The sequence below is a fragment of the Tachypleus tridentatus genome, chromosome 2 (assembly GCF_004210375.1).
Source record: "Tachypleus tridentatus isolate NWPU-2018 chromosome 2, ASM421037v1, whole genome shotgun sequence".
Classification (NCBI taxonomy): Eukaryota; Metazoa; Arthropoda; class Merostomata; order Xiphosura; family Limulidae; genus Tachypleus; species Tachypleus tridentatus.
Genome location: NC_134826.1, coordinates 52,078,262 through 52,092,510, shown reverse-complemented (window position 1 = coordinate 52,092,510; position 14,249 = coordinate 52,078,262). Strand labels below are relative to the sequence as shown.

At 35.1% G+C, this 14,249-nt stretch overlaps 1 protein-coding gene across 7 annotated transcripts in view; it reads right to left on the bottom strand.

Annotated features, from left to right (window-relative positions):
* The window catches only part of LOC143243809 (uncharacterized), a 90,917-nt gene that overhangs the window by 63,604 nt on the left and 13,064 nt on the right, over positions 1 to 14,249 (bottom strand). For all 7 annotated transcript variants that reach the window (XM_076487480.1, XM_076487479.1, XM_076487481.1 and 4 more), the window contains 4 exons: positions 10,613 to 10,664; positions 9,728 to 9,767; positions 5,874 to 6,052; positions 2,838 to 2,980 (listed from right to left, as the gene is read on the bottom strand). In XM_076487480.1, coding sequence (XP_076343595.1) covers positions 2,838 to 2,980; positions 5,874 to 6,052; positions 9,728 to 9,767; positions 10,613 to 10,654 — 404 coding nt within the window. In that variant the 5' untranslated portion in view covers positions 10,655 to 10,664. The remainder of the gene's footprint in view (positions 1 to 2,837; positions 2,981 to 5,873; positions 6,053 to 9,727; positions 9,768 to 10,612; positions 10,665 to 14,249) is intronic.

The window sequence follows — 14,249 nt, the reverse complement described above, 5'->3', positions numbered from 1 at the left end:
ATTCAACAGTTCACTGTCATATGCAACAGCTTGGAAAGATGTCTAAACTTAGAAAATAGGTCCACCATGATTTGACAGAAGCCAATCTTAGAGCAAGAGTTGACATTTGCACTTCTCTGCACTCTCGTGAATGTAACTCACCTGTTTTGGACAAGTAGGTAAATGTAGATGAAAAATGGATATTTTATAAAAATTTTAAGCGCCGCAGACAATGGATCAGTGGAAACTGGACCTCCACTCTAGGAAAGTCTTGTTAAGAGTTTGGTGGAATATCGTTGATGTGGTCCACTTTGAGTTTCTGCCACTCATTGTATCGATTACATCACACTCATACAGTAAACAGTTTGAGCGCCTGAATGTTGCACTGAAAGAAAACAGGCCTGCTTTGATCAGTCGTAAAGGTGTTGTGTTATACCAGGATAATGCACAGCCCTACACAGGAAGGATCACATCTGTAAAGATTGAAGAGCTAGACTGGGAAAACTTCCACATCCTCCTTATTCTCCAGACTTTGTCCCATCTGATTATCATCTATTCAGAAGTTTGCAAAACTATCTTGATGGAAAAGAGCTTGGAACACATGAAGATATCAAAACTACCCTCTCTACATTCTTTTCCTCCAAACCCCAATAATTTTACAGAAGTGGCATTCAGAAGCTTGTGAATCATTGGCAGCAAGTAATTAGTAATAATGGAACATACATTATTGATTAAATAACATTAAAAGTGTTTGAAATCCTTTCTCTTTTTCTGAACCTAAAATCGGACATTACTTAAGGGATGACCTGATAGATTTAAAACAATGTTGTAAGTAAATATGATAGAATACCACAACAGTTTGCCCCAAAAGAAGAAAGGTCCAGTTTCAAAAGCGCTCAGGTTATAGGATTGTTATTCATTTATATCATGTACATACATGTTACTCAACTTTTACACCATGTGCACGTACATTACTCGACGTTCTGGCCACTTTTATTGCAACAATTTCACGTACACGTATAGTATTATTCGACGTTTTTGTCACCAGTGTGGTTACAGTACCAAGTACACGTACATTACTCGATGTTTTGGTCACAAACATTATAATTACAAAGGTTAATTAACTTATTTTTGTATGTAAATAATATAATTCTTTGGCGAATTTCTTTTCAATACTTGGGTGATATTCTAACTAACAGACACACAGTAATAGCTGTACAAATTCATATCATTTGTTTGTTAATTGCTAAGCTTAAAGCTACACAATGGGCTTCCCATGTTGAACCGACCAGTGGTGGGTATCGAAATTCGGTTTTAGCGTTATAAACTTTCAGACTTATGTGAATCCCGAAATTAAATCAATTTGTTTTGCTGTTGTAAAAAAAAAAAAATATCAGGTAAAGACGATGTTCATCTAATGTGTTATTCGTAAAAAACTTGTTTTTATATTAGTACAGATCTCTCTTCTAAGTCCAGAATACAATAAATATTACATTACCGGATGACCGATAGAGAACACATGTAGTTTTGTTTCACATATTCGCTCAAAACTACAAGAGGGTTTTCCGATTGCGTTCGCCACTCCTAATATTGAACTTACAAACAGAAGAGGGGATGGTGGAAAGGGTCAGTCATTTGGATAACTGACCCTCTTATGACGCACTGAAGTGTTAAGCGCGACTTTGCAACAACAGGAAGTGTTGACCTCTGGAAGGTCGCTTTGTCCGTCACACCAACTACAAGACCACACCTGGCTCTAGGGTGATAATAACGTGACACCGTAGAGTTTCAGAAGCTTAACATGTTTGCTAATGAATTAAAAAAAAAAAAATTGGTTAGACTGTGGTTTGACAAACCTGAAACCGAAAAGTTGGGATATAATGGGCTGCTTAACTAATCCGTGGAAGTCAAGCACACATTATGAAATCTATTACTCTGAGTTGAATAAAATGACAAAGCACTATCAATCTGAAAATCCAGTTAGTGTCTAATGGACTGGGCTAGTGATTAACAGCTAAACCGGAAGAATTTTAAGCATACCAGATTATGCTGGTGACAAAGGTGGTCTACTCATGAAAAATTTTGGGGCTAGTGATTATAAACCGGAAGAATTGACCAGATTATGCCACCCTACGAAAAAATATTGACCCCCCACACACAAAGATATAGGGATCTGTAAATCCAAAAGCTTCAGAATTTGCTATGGGGAAAATGGGAGTGCCCCGAGAAAACCCACTTCCACGATCAGGGCGCCGAATAATCTACCCTGGCCGTGCACGGGAGTTGCTGACAAGGAAGTCATGGTTAGTAATGCTTTCAGGAAAAAAAAATGCAAATACAAAACATTTGAATTAGACTTATGGTCAATGTCCAATTACTTTACTTATATATTAATTGTTAACGCCACCCAGTACACAGCAGTACACCCGCAGACTTACAACGCCAGAATTCGGGCCTTGATGCCCCTGGTGGCCAGAACACAAACAGCCCCTGTGTAGCTAACTTAAAACAAAAATATTTTTTAATTACTATACGTTAACTGCTAATTAGTTGTATCCTGAGTTTCAACTACTAATATGCTGTTACACAATGAGCTATCTGTGTTCTCTGAACTAGAGGAAATCGAACCCTGTTTTTCAGTACTGAGTGAATAAAGCTGTTTGGTTAATAACAGTTGTTTAAAAGGTGACATAGATTTAGTTTATAATGCTATTTACGAGCTGTCTATGGCGTCTGTTGCATTAAACGTGTAACAACATCCTGCGAATATGAATAAACACCAACAATTTTTTAAAAAACTACAGCTTATACGGGGACTCGATTAACAGGTTACATCCGGATAAACGATAAATACTTACTCGATTTCCATGTCATGGTCAGTGCCTATTCTCAGATCGCCGTGAAACATCTGACAACCTACGTCATATTCTCTGTCTCCTGCACTCACTATTAATTCATGCTGTTGAACTCGAATCCTGTTCATGAAAAGGCCATCTTCACCCTAGAGTTATTAAGAATAGTTTCCATTCAACTGGGATTAAAATATGGGAATGAAGAGAAGCTGTTTGTGATAGGCAAACCAAGTTAGAAATTTACAAGTCAGCAAAATGTATATCTTCTTCAATTTAAGTACTACAGGCGGACGACATCACATTTCGCGAACAATCAGTCGTTAACAACGCTGGTGTAGGAAACGAATTAAATACAGTGTAGAGCTGTGTATCTTGTGTTACCAAGATACAGCGAACCTGAATTATGATGACAAACTACATAATTTATAACAATAAATATACTAACATCAAACAGTTAGGTATATCAACCCTGAAGAAACAGTAAAGGCGAAATGTTGGTTTAAATAACAATATATTAATTTATATTTTTCTGGAGTGTAAAGATCGTTGTTTTTTTTCTTAACTTGTATCCAATGTGTACGTCTCTACAGTATGCACTAGAAATTTTGAAAGGTAGTAACAAATACATAATAATGGTTGAACTGAGTTACTTTTGTAAACGTGTCAGCTGTAAAACCATAGAGTGGAACCAACCTTCAGATGCAACTTAAACAATTAATCTCCTGACAAAATTCGTCATTGTAATTTTTTTTTAATGTATATAATATTACTCACAGACAGAACTAATAAAAGGGTCTAACTTTTCGGCAACTGGAAAGAGACCAGCTAAAGTTTCACACTGTAGTTATAGTAACGCTCCAAACAGCAAACAATGCATTTATTACTTGTCACAATATAAATATTCCTGCAATAGTGGGAGTGGAAATGAGGGACTCTAACCTTCGTGTAAGGTATAAAACCAATCCGGGATCAGATACGTACGAATGCTATATACATCACACTAAATGTTATATAGAAAGTAATACAATATCACACATATATAGTCATGTGAAAAAGTTAGGGCACCCTATGAAAGCCTGTGTATTTTTGTAACACATTTTTATATATAGATATTTAATCTCAATTTCAACAATACTGAGAGATTATAGGAATATAACTAAACAATTAAAACTGAAAAAAAAAGACTTTTAAAGATCTTCTGTACATGCGATTCTACAAAAATGCATATTCTAACCGAGGAAAAAGTTAGGACACCCTACCACCTAATAGCTAGTGTTATCCCCTTTGGCTGAAATTACTGCAGTGAGACGCTTCTTGTAGCCATCTACCAGTCTCTGACATCGGTCTGAAGAAAGTTTGCCCCACTCCTCAATGCAGAATTCTTTCAGCTGTGAGATGTTTGAGGGTTTCTTGCATGTACAGCCTGTTTCAAGTCACCCCACAGCATCTCAATGGGATTACGATCTGGGCTTTGACTCGGCCATTCCAGGATTCTTCATTTCTTAATTTTCAGCCAGTTCTTGGTGGATTTACTGGTATGTTTTGGGTCATTGTCGTGTTGCAGGGTCCAGTTCTGCTTCAGCTTTAATTTTCGTACAGATGGTCTCACATGATTTTCAAGCACCCTCTGATACACAGTAGAATTCATGGTGGATTCTATGATTGTGAGCTGTCCAGGTCCTGCTGCAGCAAAGCAGCCCCAAACTATGGCATCTCCACCTCCATGCTTCACACTTGGTATGAGGTTCTTTTCTTGGAATGCTGTATTTGGTTTACGCCAAACGTGTCCTCTATTCTGCTGTCCAAATAATTCAATTTTGGACTCATCTGTCCAAAGAACATTATTCCAAAAGTCCTGTTCTTTGTCTACATTCTCTCTGGCAAACTTCAATCTGGCCTTGATGTTTCTCTTAGAGAGCAAAGGTTTCCTCCTTGCACACCTCCCATGCAAGTTAAACTTGTGCAGTCTCTTTCTGGTTGTAGAGGCATGCACTTTCACATCAACAGTAGCCAGAGCCTGCTGTAGGTCCCGTGATGACATGTTAGGGTGTTTGGAGACCTCTTTTAGCATCTTGCGGTCTGCTCTCAGGGTAAACTTGCTTGGACGACCAGACCTGGGCATGTTGGCAGTTGTTTTGAAAGACCTCCACTTGTTGACTATTTTCTGGACAGTGGAATGGCCGATTTCAAAATATTTTGGGATCATTTTAAATCTCTTACAAGACTCATAAGCTGCTACAATTTTCTTTCTGAAGGCCTCAGACAACTCTTTTGCTCTCACCATGGTGCTCACTCTCACTTCAGCAGTCAGGAGCACTCCAAACTAAATGTCTGAGGTTTAAATAGGGCAAGCCTCATTCAAAATGCTGAGTAACGATCTTCTAATCATATGCATCTGGTGTGATACACCTGTGTGTGAGTTGAGCCATTTTAAGTGGGAATAAATGTGGGGGTGTCCTTACGTTTTCCTCAGTTAGAATATGCATTTTTGTAGAATTACATTTACAAAAGATCTTGAAAATTCTTTTCTTCAGTTTTAATTGTTTAGTTATATTCCTATAATCTTTCAGTATTGTTGAAATTGAGATTAAATATCTGTATATCCAAAAATGTTACAAAAATACACAGGCTTTCATAGGGTGTCCTAACTTTCTCACATGACTGTAGATAAACAATCCACTTCTATAAAAAATACAAATAACTCTACAACTAAGAATATTTTTCATTCCATTACTTCAAACTACCGATGACTTAAATGTTCCCACGCAGGAAGTGTTTCCATAAAAAAACCCTTCCCACATATGAAGTGCTTTCATAGAGTCATTCTCCACGTGCACAACGTTTCCAAATGAAGTCCTTCCCATGTAGGAAGTGTTTCCACATGAAGTCCTTCACCACGTAGGCAGCGTTTCCTTTTGTAGTCCTTTCTTACGTAGAAAGTGTTTCCATATGAAGCTATTACCGTAGTTTTTACTTTACAATATAATATATATATATATAAATCCTACGATGTGATGTTTCACATTGTCATCCTGCACTAACCTGAGTGGTATTGCAGCCTTTAAAAGGAATCTTGATATATAAGGTGGTATTTCCATTCCCATAAACAGAACATCTTTGGTCTTTGTGGCTTCTGGTGACGTAGGCCGTTCCAAAGAAAGGCAGATCCGTCCGAATGACAACAACAATGTTTTCATGATCGCTGCGGCAGTCCACCTCAACTAAAACGTGAAAGAAAAAAAATATATATTTTTTGATGTTGAGAGAACAACAGGTCCTATTTGAAAAATTCAGTTTCATTGTTAGTTCGTCGGAAGGCTTAAGATTCAGGTTCATGAATTAACCAGCCTGGTAACCAACACACAGAACTCTCTACAGTTAGTGATTACTTTGGATGTACTGTGCATTCCTATCTTAATTTTAGAAAATTTCGTGTTGAAAATATGCAAGATAGGTAGATAATATTTAAAACTTGATTGTCCAACATATGTTTTATACTTCAAGAATCAATGGTTCCCATAATCATCTATTACTCACATGGTAAATAACAACCGACTCACGCTTCTCAGAAATTGATCACTTTCTTATCTTGAGACATCTAACCCAAAATTATAAAATTAAGTTTAAATAAACAAATACGAAGAATTGAAACATCCGTTTAAAATACAACCGGTTCAATGAGAACTTAACATTAGTTCTATAACAACTGGCAGACTCAGTGGATTCCCCCCTCATCTTTACCACAACTGGCGAATTCAGTGGATTATCTCTATTTTTACAACTGGTAGACTAAATAGATTCCCCATTACTTTTACTCCAGAGTTCATTAAATCAATAATAAATTGTCTTTAAACAAGTTGTTTATAAGGACAAGAATTAACAAGACTTGTTTCTTTCAAAAATTTCTATCAAAGCTACAAGAAGGCTACCTGCTCATAGCCCGCCCTAATTTTGAACTAATATACTAAAAAGAAGGCAGATATTTAATAGTAACATAAAAAATCCTTCTGTAAGGTAAACGAAATATCCTGTTGCCAATATAAATACTTAGCAATAAAATAATGAAACCATCACGTATAAGGTAAATGGAATTATCTATAGTTACTTTATAGTGAAAGTTTCTCCTTTCTTCAGTATATTAACATTTAAAAATCTTATGTTATTTACTAACAAGTTATCAAACTCTTCTTAAAAAGATTTATTTCGAGTCTTCCTTATTTCATATGTTAGATATTTTTAAAGTTCGACAGGCGATTTCAGACCAATTTAGGACTATCGTGTCTCGCGCATTAAACGCCCCCACGGCTGAAAGGGCGAGCATGTTTGGTGTGACGGGGATTCGAAACCGCGACCCTCAGATTATGAGTAGAGCGCTCTAACCACCTGACCATGGATAAAATGACGAGCATATTTGGTGGGATGGGAATTCGAACCCGGAACCTTCAGCTTGTAAGTCGAGCGCCCTAACCACCTGGCCATGCCAGACCCTTACTTAAGATACTGACAATGAATATTGAAGCTATATCTGTTTTTGTGGACTGCATATCAGAACCAAAAACGAAGTAAAAATAGATGAACGTCTGCAGAAAATAAACCTAATTATGAGAAGCAAACGGACAAAAAAAAAGTATATCTACCATCACATTGAATCACCTAACAGAATTATACAAATAATTGAAACAAAAATGTTATGAAAAAAATGAGAAGTGATTCCACTATATGGCAAAGATGGTCACGGAAAGAAAGCGAATCGCATAGACAACCTACGAGGCTCTCTTTAGGCACGCCAGGTTCATGACACCAGTACACATTACGCCCAGAATTACGACTTCCTCCTCGAAAGCGTAACCACCTTAGACTACTGAATATTCATCTTACTGAGAAAATAACGTCATAAGCTAAGCTGCACGCGGCAAGTGCCATGCTGGCAACTGAATGTGTGTGTTTTTCTTATTGCAAAGCCACATCGGGCTATCTGCTGAGTCCACCGAGGGGAATCGAACCTCTCATTTTAGCACTGTAAATCCGTAGACTTTTTGCTGTACAAACATGCACTCTCACATACAAGTAACAACTGCCACCTTTAAAAACAACAAAAAACAAACATGCACTCTCACATACAAGTAAATACTTTACCACTTTTATATTAATTTAGAACAAATATATTATTCAACATTCTGACAGTAGTGAAAGGAGACAATTTGATTAGGTATCAAAGTCTTCTTTGTGACGAAATAAGAACAAACATGAAAACTAGGCGGTTTTCATAGAATAACATACGAGGTATGTATGCCAGTCAATGAGGCTGCGTTTAACATTGTTAGTTTTGAAAGAGTTGACCTAATCTATCACTCCCTCTCATGTTACTACATGCGCTACGACCTTCTTCCCTTCTTCTGACCGAGAACGCTAATATACTAGGTCAGAGTTCATACATATTGAAATAGAAGTTAACTTAATTAATCATCACAAAACCCCAGATAATGTAAACATGTACGTATTGCGTTTAATCTAATCTAACTGTGATTGTATTAATTACTATACTTTCTCCCCATAGATATCTTAGACATAGGACAGAAGTAGCACGTGCCTTCCAGTTTTACATGTTCAATTGTTTAAATAATTCTTCTTCTCTCTCTTTACCAAAACAACTAGAGTTTTGTATAAATGGAACCCGGTGAGAAATGATTAAAATATGTTTGTTTGTTTTTGGAAGACTTTAGAAATACGCAAACCTTATCTACGTATTACACTACTAGTATATAATACAGAACATCCGAGCTTCATTTTACAAGGTAAAATAATATTCAACTTTATGGGGTTCTGTTTCATCCTAGAATAGCACAACATACTATACATACAATGAAAACCAAAGGCTTTGGTTTGAACACACAAGTATCTCTAATTCGTTGTTGTTGACCACGAGGAGAGGTAACCAATCAACGGCATTTACTACCGATTATGTGACTATTTTTAATCAGACACTGGGACTCACAGTACACTTACAACGTTTCCACAATCACAAGTACGTCTCGACGATATATTATAGCTATAGCCTTGAGTTTTTTTATACACGCCAGGCTTGCTAACCGCTAAATCACGACTGACCTACATTTATAAAACAATTACTTAAAAAAATATCGCTTTGAAGAATCGTTAAGATAAAAGCTAAAGTATCTTCATCAGCTGATACAAAATTAACATCAAGTTTATGAAACAATGTTTTAAATAACACGTAATTAAGGAGTCATACAAACACCTGAAAATTATTATCGGTGTTTTAAATTGAAGACTCCAAAACGTATATTGTACATCAACCAGATATTCCATGCTATAATTATGTATTTTTGTTCATCTAAATGGAAATGGATGAAATTTTAGCCTACACTCGATATTCCTACAGTTTTCATTTATTCAATTTTAATTTCCATATACATTTCAACTACTTCACCCACGTCTTGTTTTTTAGTTAGTTTGGAATTTTCGTTCAAAACTACGCATGATTGTCCTTAACTGTTAGAAAAACAGACAGTTGACAATAGTCACGATAGCTATAGTTTTGAAAATAAAGAATATTTGTTCGTTTGTTTTGAATTTCGCGCAAAGCTACACGAGGGCTATCTGCGCTAGCCGTCCCTAATTTAGCAAAGACTAGAGGGAAGGCAGCTAGTCATCACCACCCACGGCCAACTTTTCAACTACGCTTTTACCAACGAACAGTGGGACTGACCACACATTATAACGCCCCAACGGCTGATGTTTGATGTGACGGAGATTCGAACTCGCGATCCTCGGATTACGAGTCGAGTGCCTTAACCACCTGGCCATACCGAGCCCATTAAAGAGAAGAAGGTATACTGACAATAAGCTTGTAATGTTTAAATTTAGAAACTTACTTTTCGTTTCCAGCGCCCTCACCAGCATTGTAGTAAAATACTGCAAAATAAGAAAGTTTTTTATTATTATTATTTTATTTCCTTGGATCTAAGCCAAAGAAAAACGGTTTCTTTCTTAATCAACAATTTGCTTACAAAGAAAAGCAACATAAGAGAAAAATGAACAGTTAATCAAGTGTAATAACACAATAACAAAACAGTTGTTTCTATTCTGTAAAGCATCTTGAAATGTTGAAATCTTTAGTTTCTCTCATCAATGCTCCTGTACGATATCAAAGAAACGACAATTATAGCTTTTTAATTTGTTTGATTCTTCTATACACATACAAAATCAAAAAAAATCGTTGTGCATGGTCTTTTAACATTGAGATAGATAAATACTAAAATGTATCAAACTAAAGATAACAATACTATTAGTTAGATAGGATAGTTTGTTTGTTTTTACCCATGAACTATTTTAACGTTTCAACATCAGAAATAACTGTTTTCGTTCACGAATTTGGACAACGCACAACGTCTCAATTGGATAAAGATGTTATTAAAACCTTTCTAAAGCCTATCTTTCACTGAATCGTGAATGTTAAACAACGAACACAAAATCATTGTGACATTGTTCACGTTGTGACTCGGCTTTCGAAAGTTCCAGCTGACGGTCTTTATAAATTATTCAATATTTCTAATTCACTTACCGTTAGTTGACGGTCTTTATAAATTATTCTATATTTCTAATTCACTTACCGTTAGTTGACGGTCTTTATAAATTATTCTATATTTCTAATTCACTTACCGTTAGTTGACAGTCTTTATAAATTATTCAATATTTGAAATCTACTTACCATTAAATGAAAGTCTTTATAAGTTATTTAATATTTCCAACTCACTTACCATTGCAGATAAAAATAATACAATTTTAAGCCAGTCCTCCATTTCTTTGAATCTGAAATATAAAACAAAACTCAAATAAAAGGAAGAATGAACAAACATATAAATGAATAATTAAATTATTTGTTTACTGCGCATAGAACCGATTTATCCACTTTACATAAAACACATTTTTGTTTCTTTTTAGAAATGTAGCAAATTAATAAGAAAAATAATTATTAATGTTAAACGCGTAACCAGAATTTATTAAGAAGGTATCTCAACTTTACCTAACCATTTAGTAAATTATGTGGCTAATAAATGTCTTCCCTGGATGTTAAAGAGGTTACTAAGTGAATAAAGAATGTACAAGGGCCCGTAAATCCCTACCCATCCATATGTTATTGTGTTATATTAAATTACGCATGCATTATAATTTTTTTTTCAGATAAATCTGGCCGATGTAAGCCCATTTACACTTGAAGAGCGTATTGTATCTCACAGAACATACCGTCGCACAATATTATGCAGCCAGAATGAGGGACAGCACACAGATACATTGGATACATAAGATATATGGATGGGTAGGGACTTACGGGCCACCCTGTACATTTCTTATTACTCTAAAGCAGTTCACATTAGATAACAATATTCTGCTATATCTTTTCCTAGAATATATTTCCACACAAATTTAAACAGTTAGGTTAAGGTTAAAGAAAGAGCACTACTCCCCACCCAAGTTTTTCCCCTCTTAGCGCGCACGATTAGGACCTATTGCCACAAGTGCGTTATATAACTTAACCGTAGGCACCCATACAAACATTTTCGAGGAGGGGGGGGGGGTCAAAAACGTAATTATGGGATTAACTTTTACAGTAGGCCAACAGATTAAAAACAACGTTTGTTATAATGGTTTAATAAGCACAAACACAAACTTGCAGATTTAATAAAAATGGCTGCAAATATTTAGTTTAGTTATGATGTTAAGTTTACATCATAATACGTGCAATTTTATGTGTGAAAAGTAAGGGGCAAAGTTTGGAAACCCCTGGCTCATACAGATGGCGTTTCGTTGTGTCCTGAAAGGGCTGACGAGTTTAAACTGAACGAAAACTCCCGTAGGCAATGGATAAGGCAGGCAACAGGTGGTTGAAACACTATTAAACAATATCCTTCAAAACTCCTAAGGGGCTGAAAAAAGGATGTAATGTTATAAAATACAATAGGCCTAACGCTGAGTCTACAGTTCACCAATCTGTACAGTTTACTGGTAAGTGTAAATTGTATATAAAATATACATAGCACGCTCGTCAAAAATGTAGGGTAGGTATATCAGATTTAATGTGTAATATTTGGTAGTTTTTTTAAATCAGTGAAAACTAAAGAGCGTTTCTCAAAAGGGATGGTAGAACATTTCAAACTTCATATATTTGAACATATGATTAAACGCACTAATCTCTTTGATATTTGTCTGATGTTGAAATCATTGGCAAAAACAACATAAATCGTAGAAAACCTAAGGAAGTAATCTATCACAGAAAACAAAAACGTAACTTTAATAAATATACAAGTGTCCTTATTTATTCAATTTTTGTCTTCCTACTTAACGGCCCGGCATGGTCAGGTGGTTAAGGTGCTCAAATCGTAACACGCGAGCTCGAATCTTCGTCACACTAACCATTCTCGCCCTTTCAGCCATGGAGGCGTTATAAACTTACGGTCAAACTCACTATTCATTAGTAAGAGAGCACCCCAAGAGTTGACGGCGGTGATAGCTAACTGCCTTCCCTCTAGTCTTATACTGTTAAATTAGGGACGGCTAGCGCAGATAGCCCTCGTTTAGCTTTGCGCGAAATTAAAAACCCTATTTAGCTATTGTTAATTTATACTGCGTTATTGTTTAATGGCGTAATATCGGAATGATATTACCGTTGTGTGATTCTATTTAATAGTTTGCCAGTTGAAGATGCAAGGTAAACCTGGTGGAAAGTAAATTAAAAAATGTTTAAAAATGAAATAAAAATAAGAATTTAAAAATATTTACTAGTTTATTGGTTAATAAATCAATATAATATTATTTAGGTATATTTAAGAGTTACTGGACAAATTGTTCTGATTCAGTCATAACAATCACACTGAAATACCATCTAAGATTAAAAAATACACAGTAATGCTTTGACTACGGAACCTTTAACCTGGCGATGAAACAACGGTTACCAGTAAAAAGTTGAGTATTTTATTGAAATATGAGGAAAGGGTAAAAATATGTCATGAAAAATGTTCAAAAATTGTTAAAGCGTTTAATACGATCTTGGTATATAGTAATTATCTCTTAATTAAATTTGTAGTGATTCTATCTTTTTATATCACGTAAAGTGTAAAAGTCTTTACTAAGCCTTCATTTGCAAACGTTTCGATATACGGCCTATAGTGAAATTAATTTCTGCCTTGCTCAGTTAAGCCTATCATCTTACTCTTAGGAATATTTTCATTATTTGTCTTGACAAAGTTGATCGCATATTACTATCGTGCATTACTAGAAAAAAGTAATCGAAACACAGAGGACGAAATTAGTTTTAAAATAATTTTATTTTTATAGCTATGTGATATAGTATCTTCCAGTAAGTACCATAAATTAATTTCTGTAACTTGTGTCATACAAGCTTAAACACAAGCATTAGTAATAAATTAAAGTTGATATAATTCCTTTTATGAAACAAGCTGAAGTGGGCTTAGTTAAATCATTTTGCATTTGACCATATTGTTTCGTCAAGATCGCTGTGTTAGGCTTAGAGAAACATACATGTAGAAAAGACCGCAAGATGTGGAAAAATAATGGAAAAATGTTAAAACACACATCCATAACATTTTTTTAAAATTATTTCTTGCAACATTTCCGGCAAAAGTTCTTCGTTAGGCAGTAAAAAAATCATGTTACAAGTTAGTGGGGGGTGCATTAGTTGTCTTTCGGTGCATACTAAAGGATTTACATATTTGATAAAAGTTAAAAAACAACCTTTACACTTCAGATGAATATAAAGATATATATATATATTATTTGAACCAATATTCACCTTTGCGCTTTTCTTTAGGGTTAATATACATGACTGTTTGATAAGAATTAATTATATTTTCATATAAAATTTATTCTTCTGTGTGTGTGTGTGTGTGTGTGCGTGCGTGTGTGATCAGAAACTGACCTGTCCAACAATTAGTTTTAATATACTGTTACATTATATTGTTGTACTTATATTTTCTTTCTGGCTACTGTAATTTAAAATCAGTTTTATAATCTGTGACATTCGTGAACCCTAGAAAAAGGTGTAGCCGAAACGCCGTTATAATAAATAAAGATTTATCTACTATTGTTTATATTTTGCATTGAAAACAGTTTCCATCCTTCTATAAGTACCGAAAATGTAAAAAATTATAAATTTTTTCATCATGGGATTGTTGTATCATTGATAAAAACGCCAATATTTTTATAGTTATTCAAATATGTAACACCTTCTTAAATTGTTTTTCAGTTACACTTGGCGAAAAACAGAGCAATAGTATCGAATTACAAAATGGTAAAACAGCGTTGGAAGAACGTTTAGTGAGCGCTAATTTCCCACTCAAGAAATCTGTGGTTAGCTTCATCTCTGTAACACACCTGTGG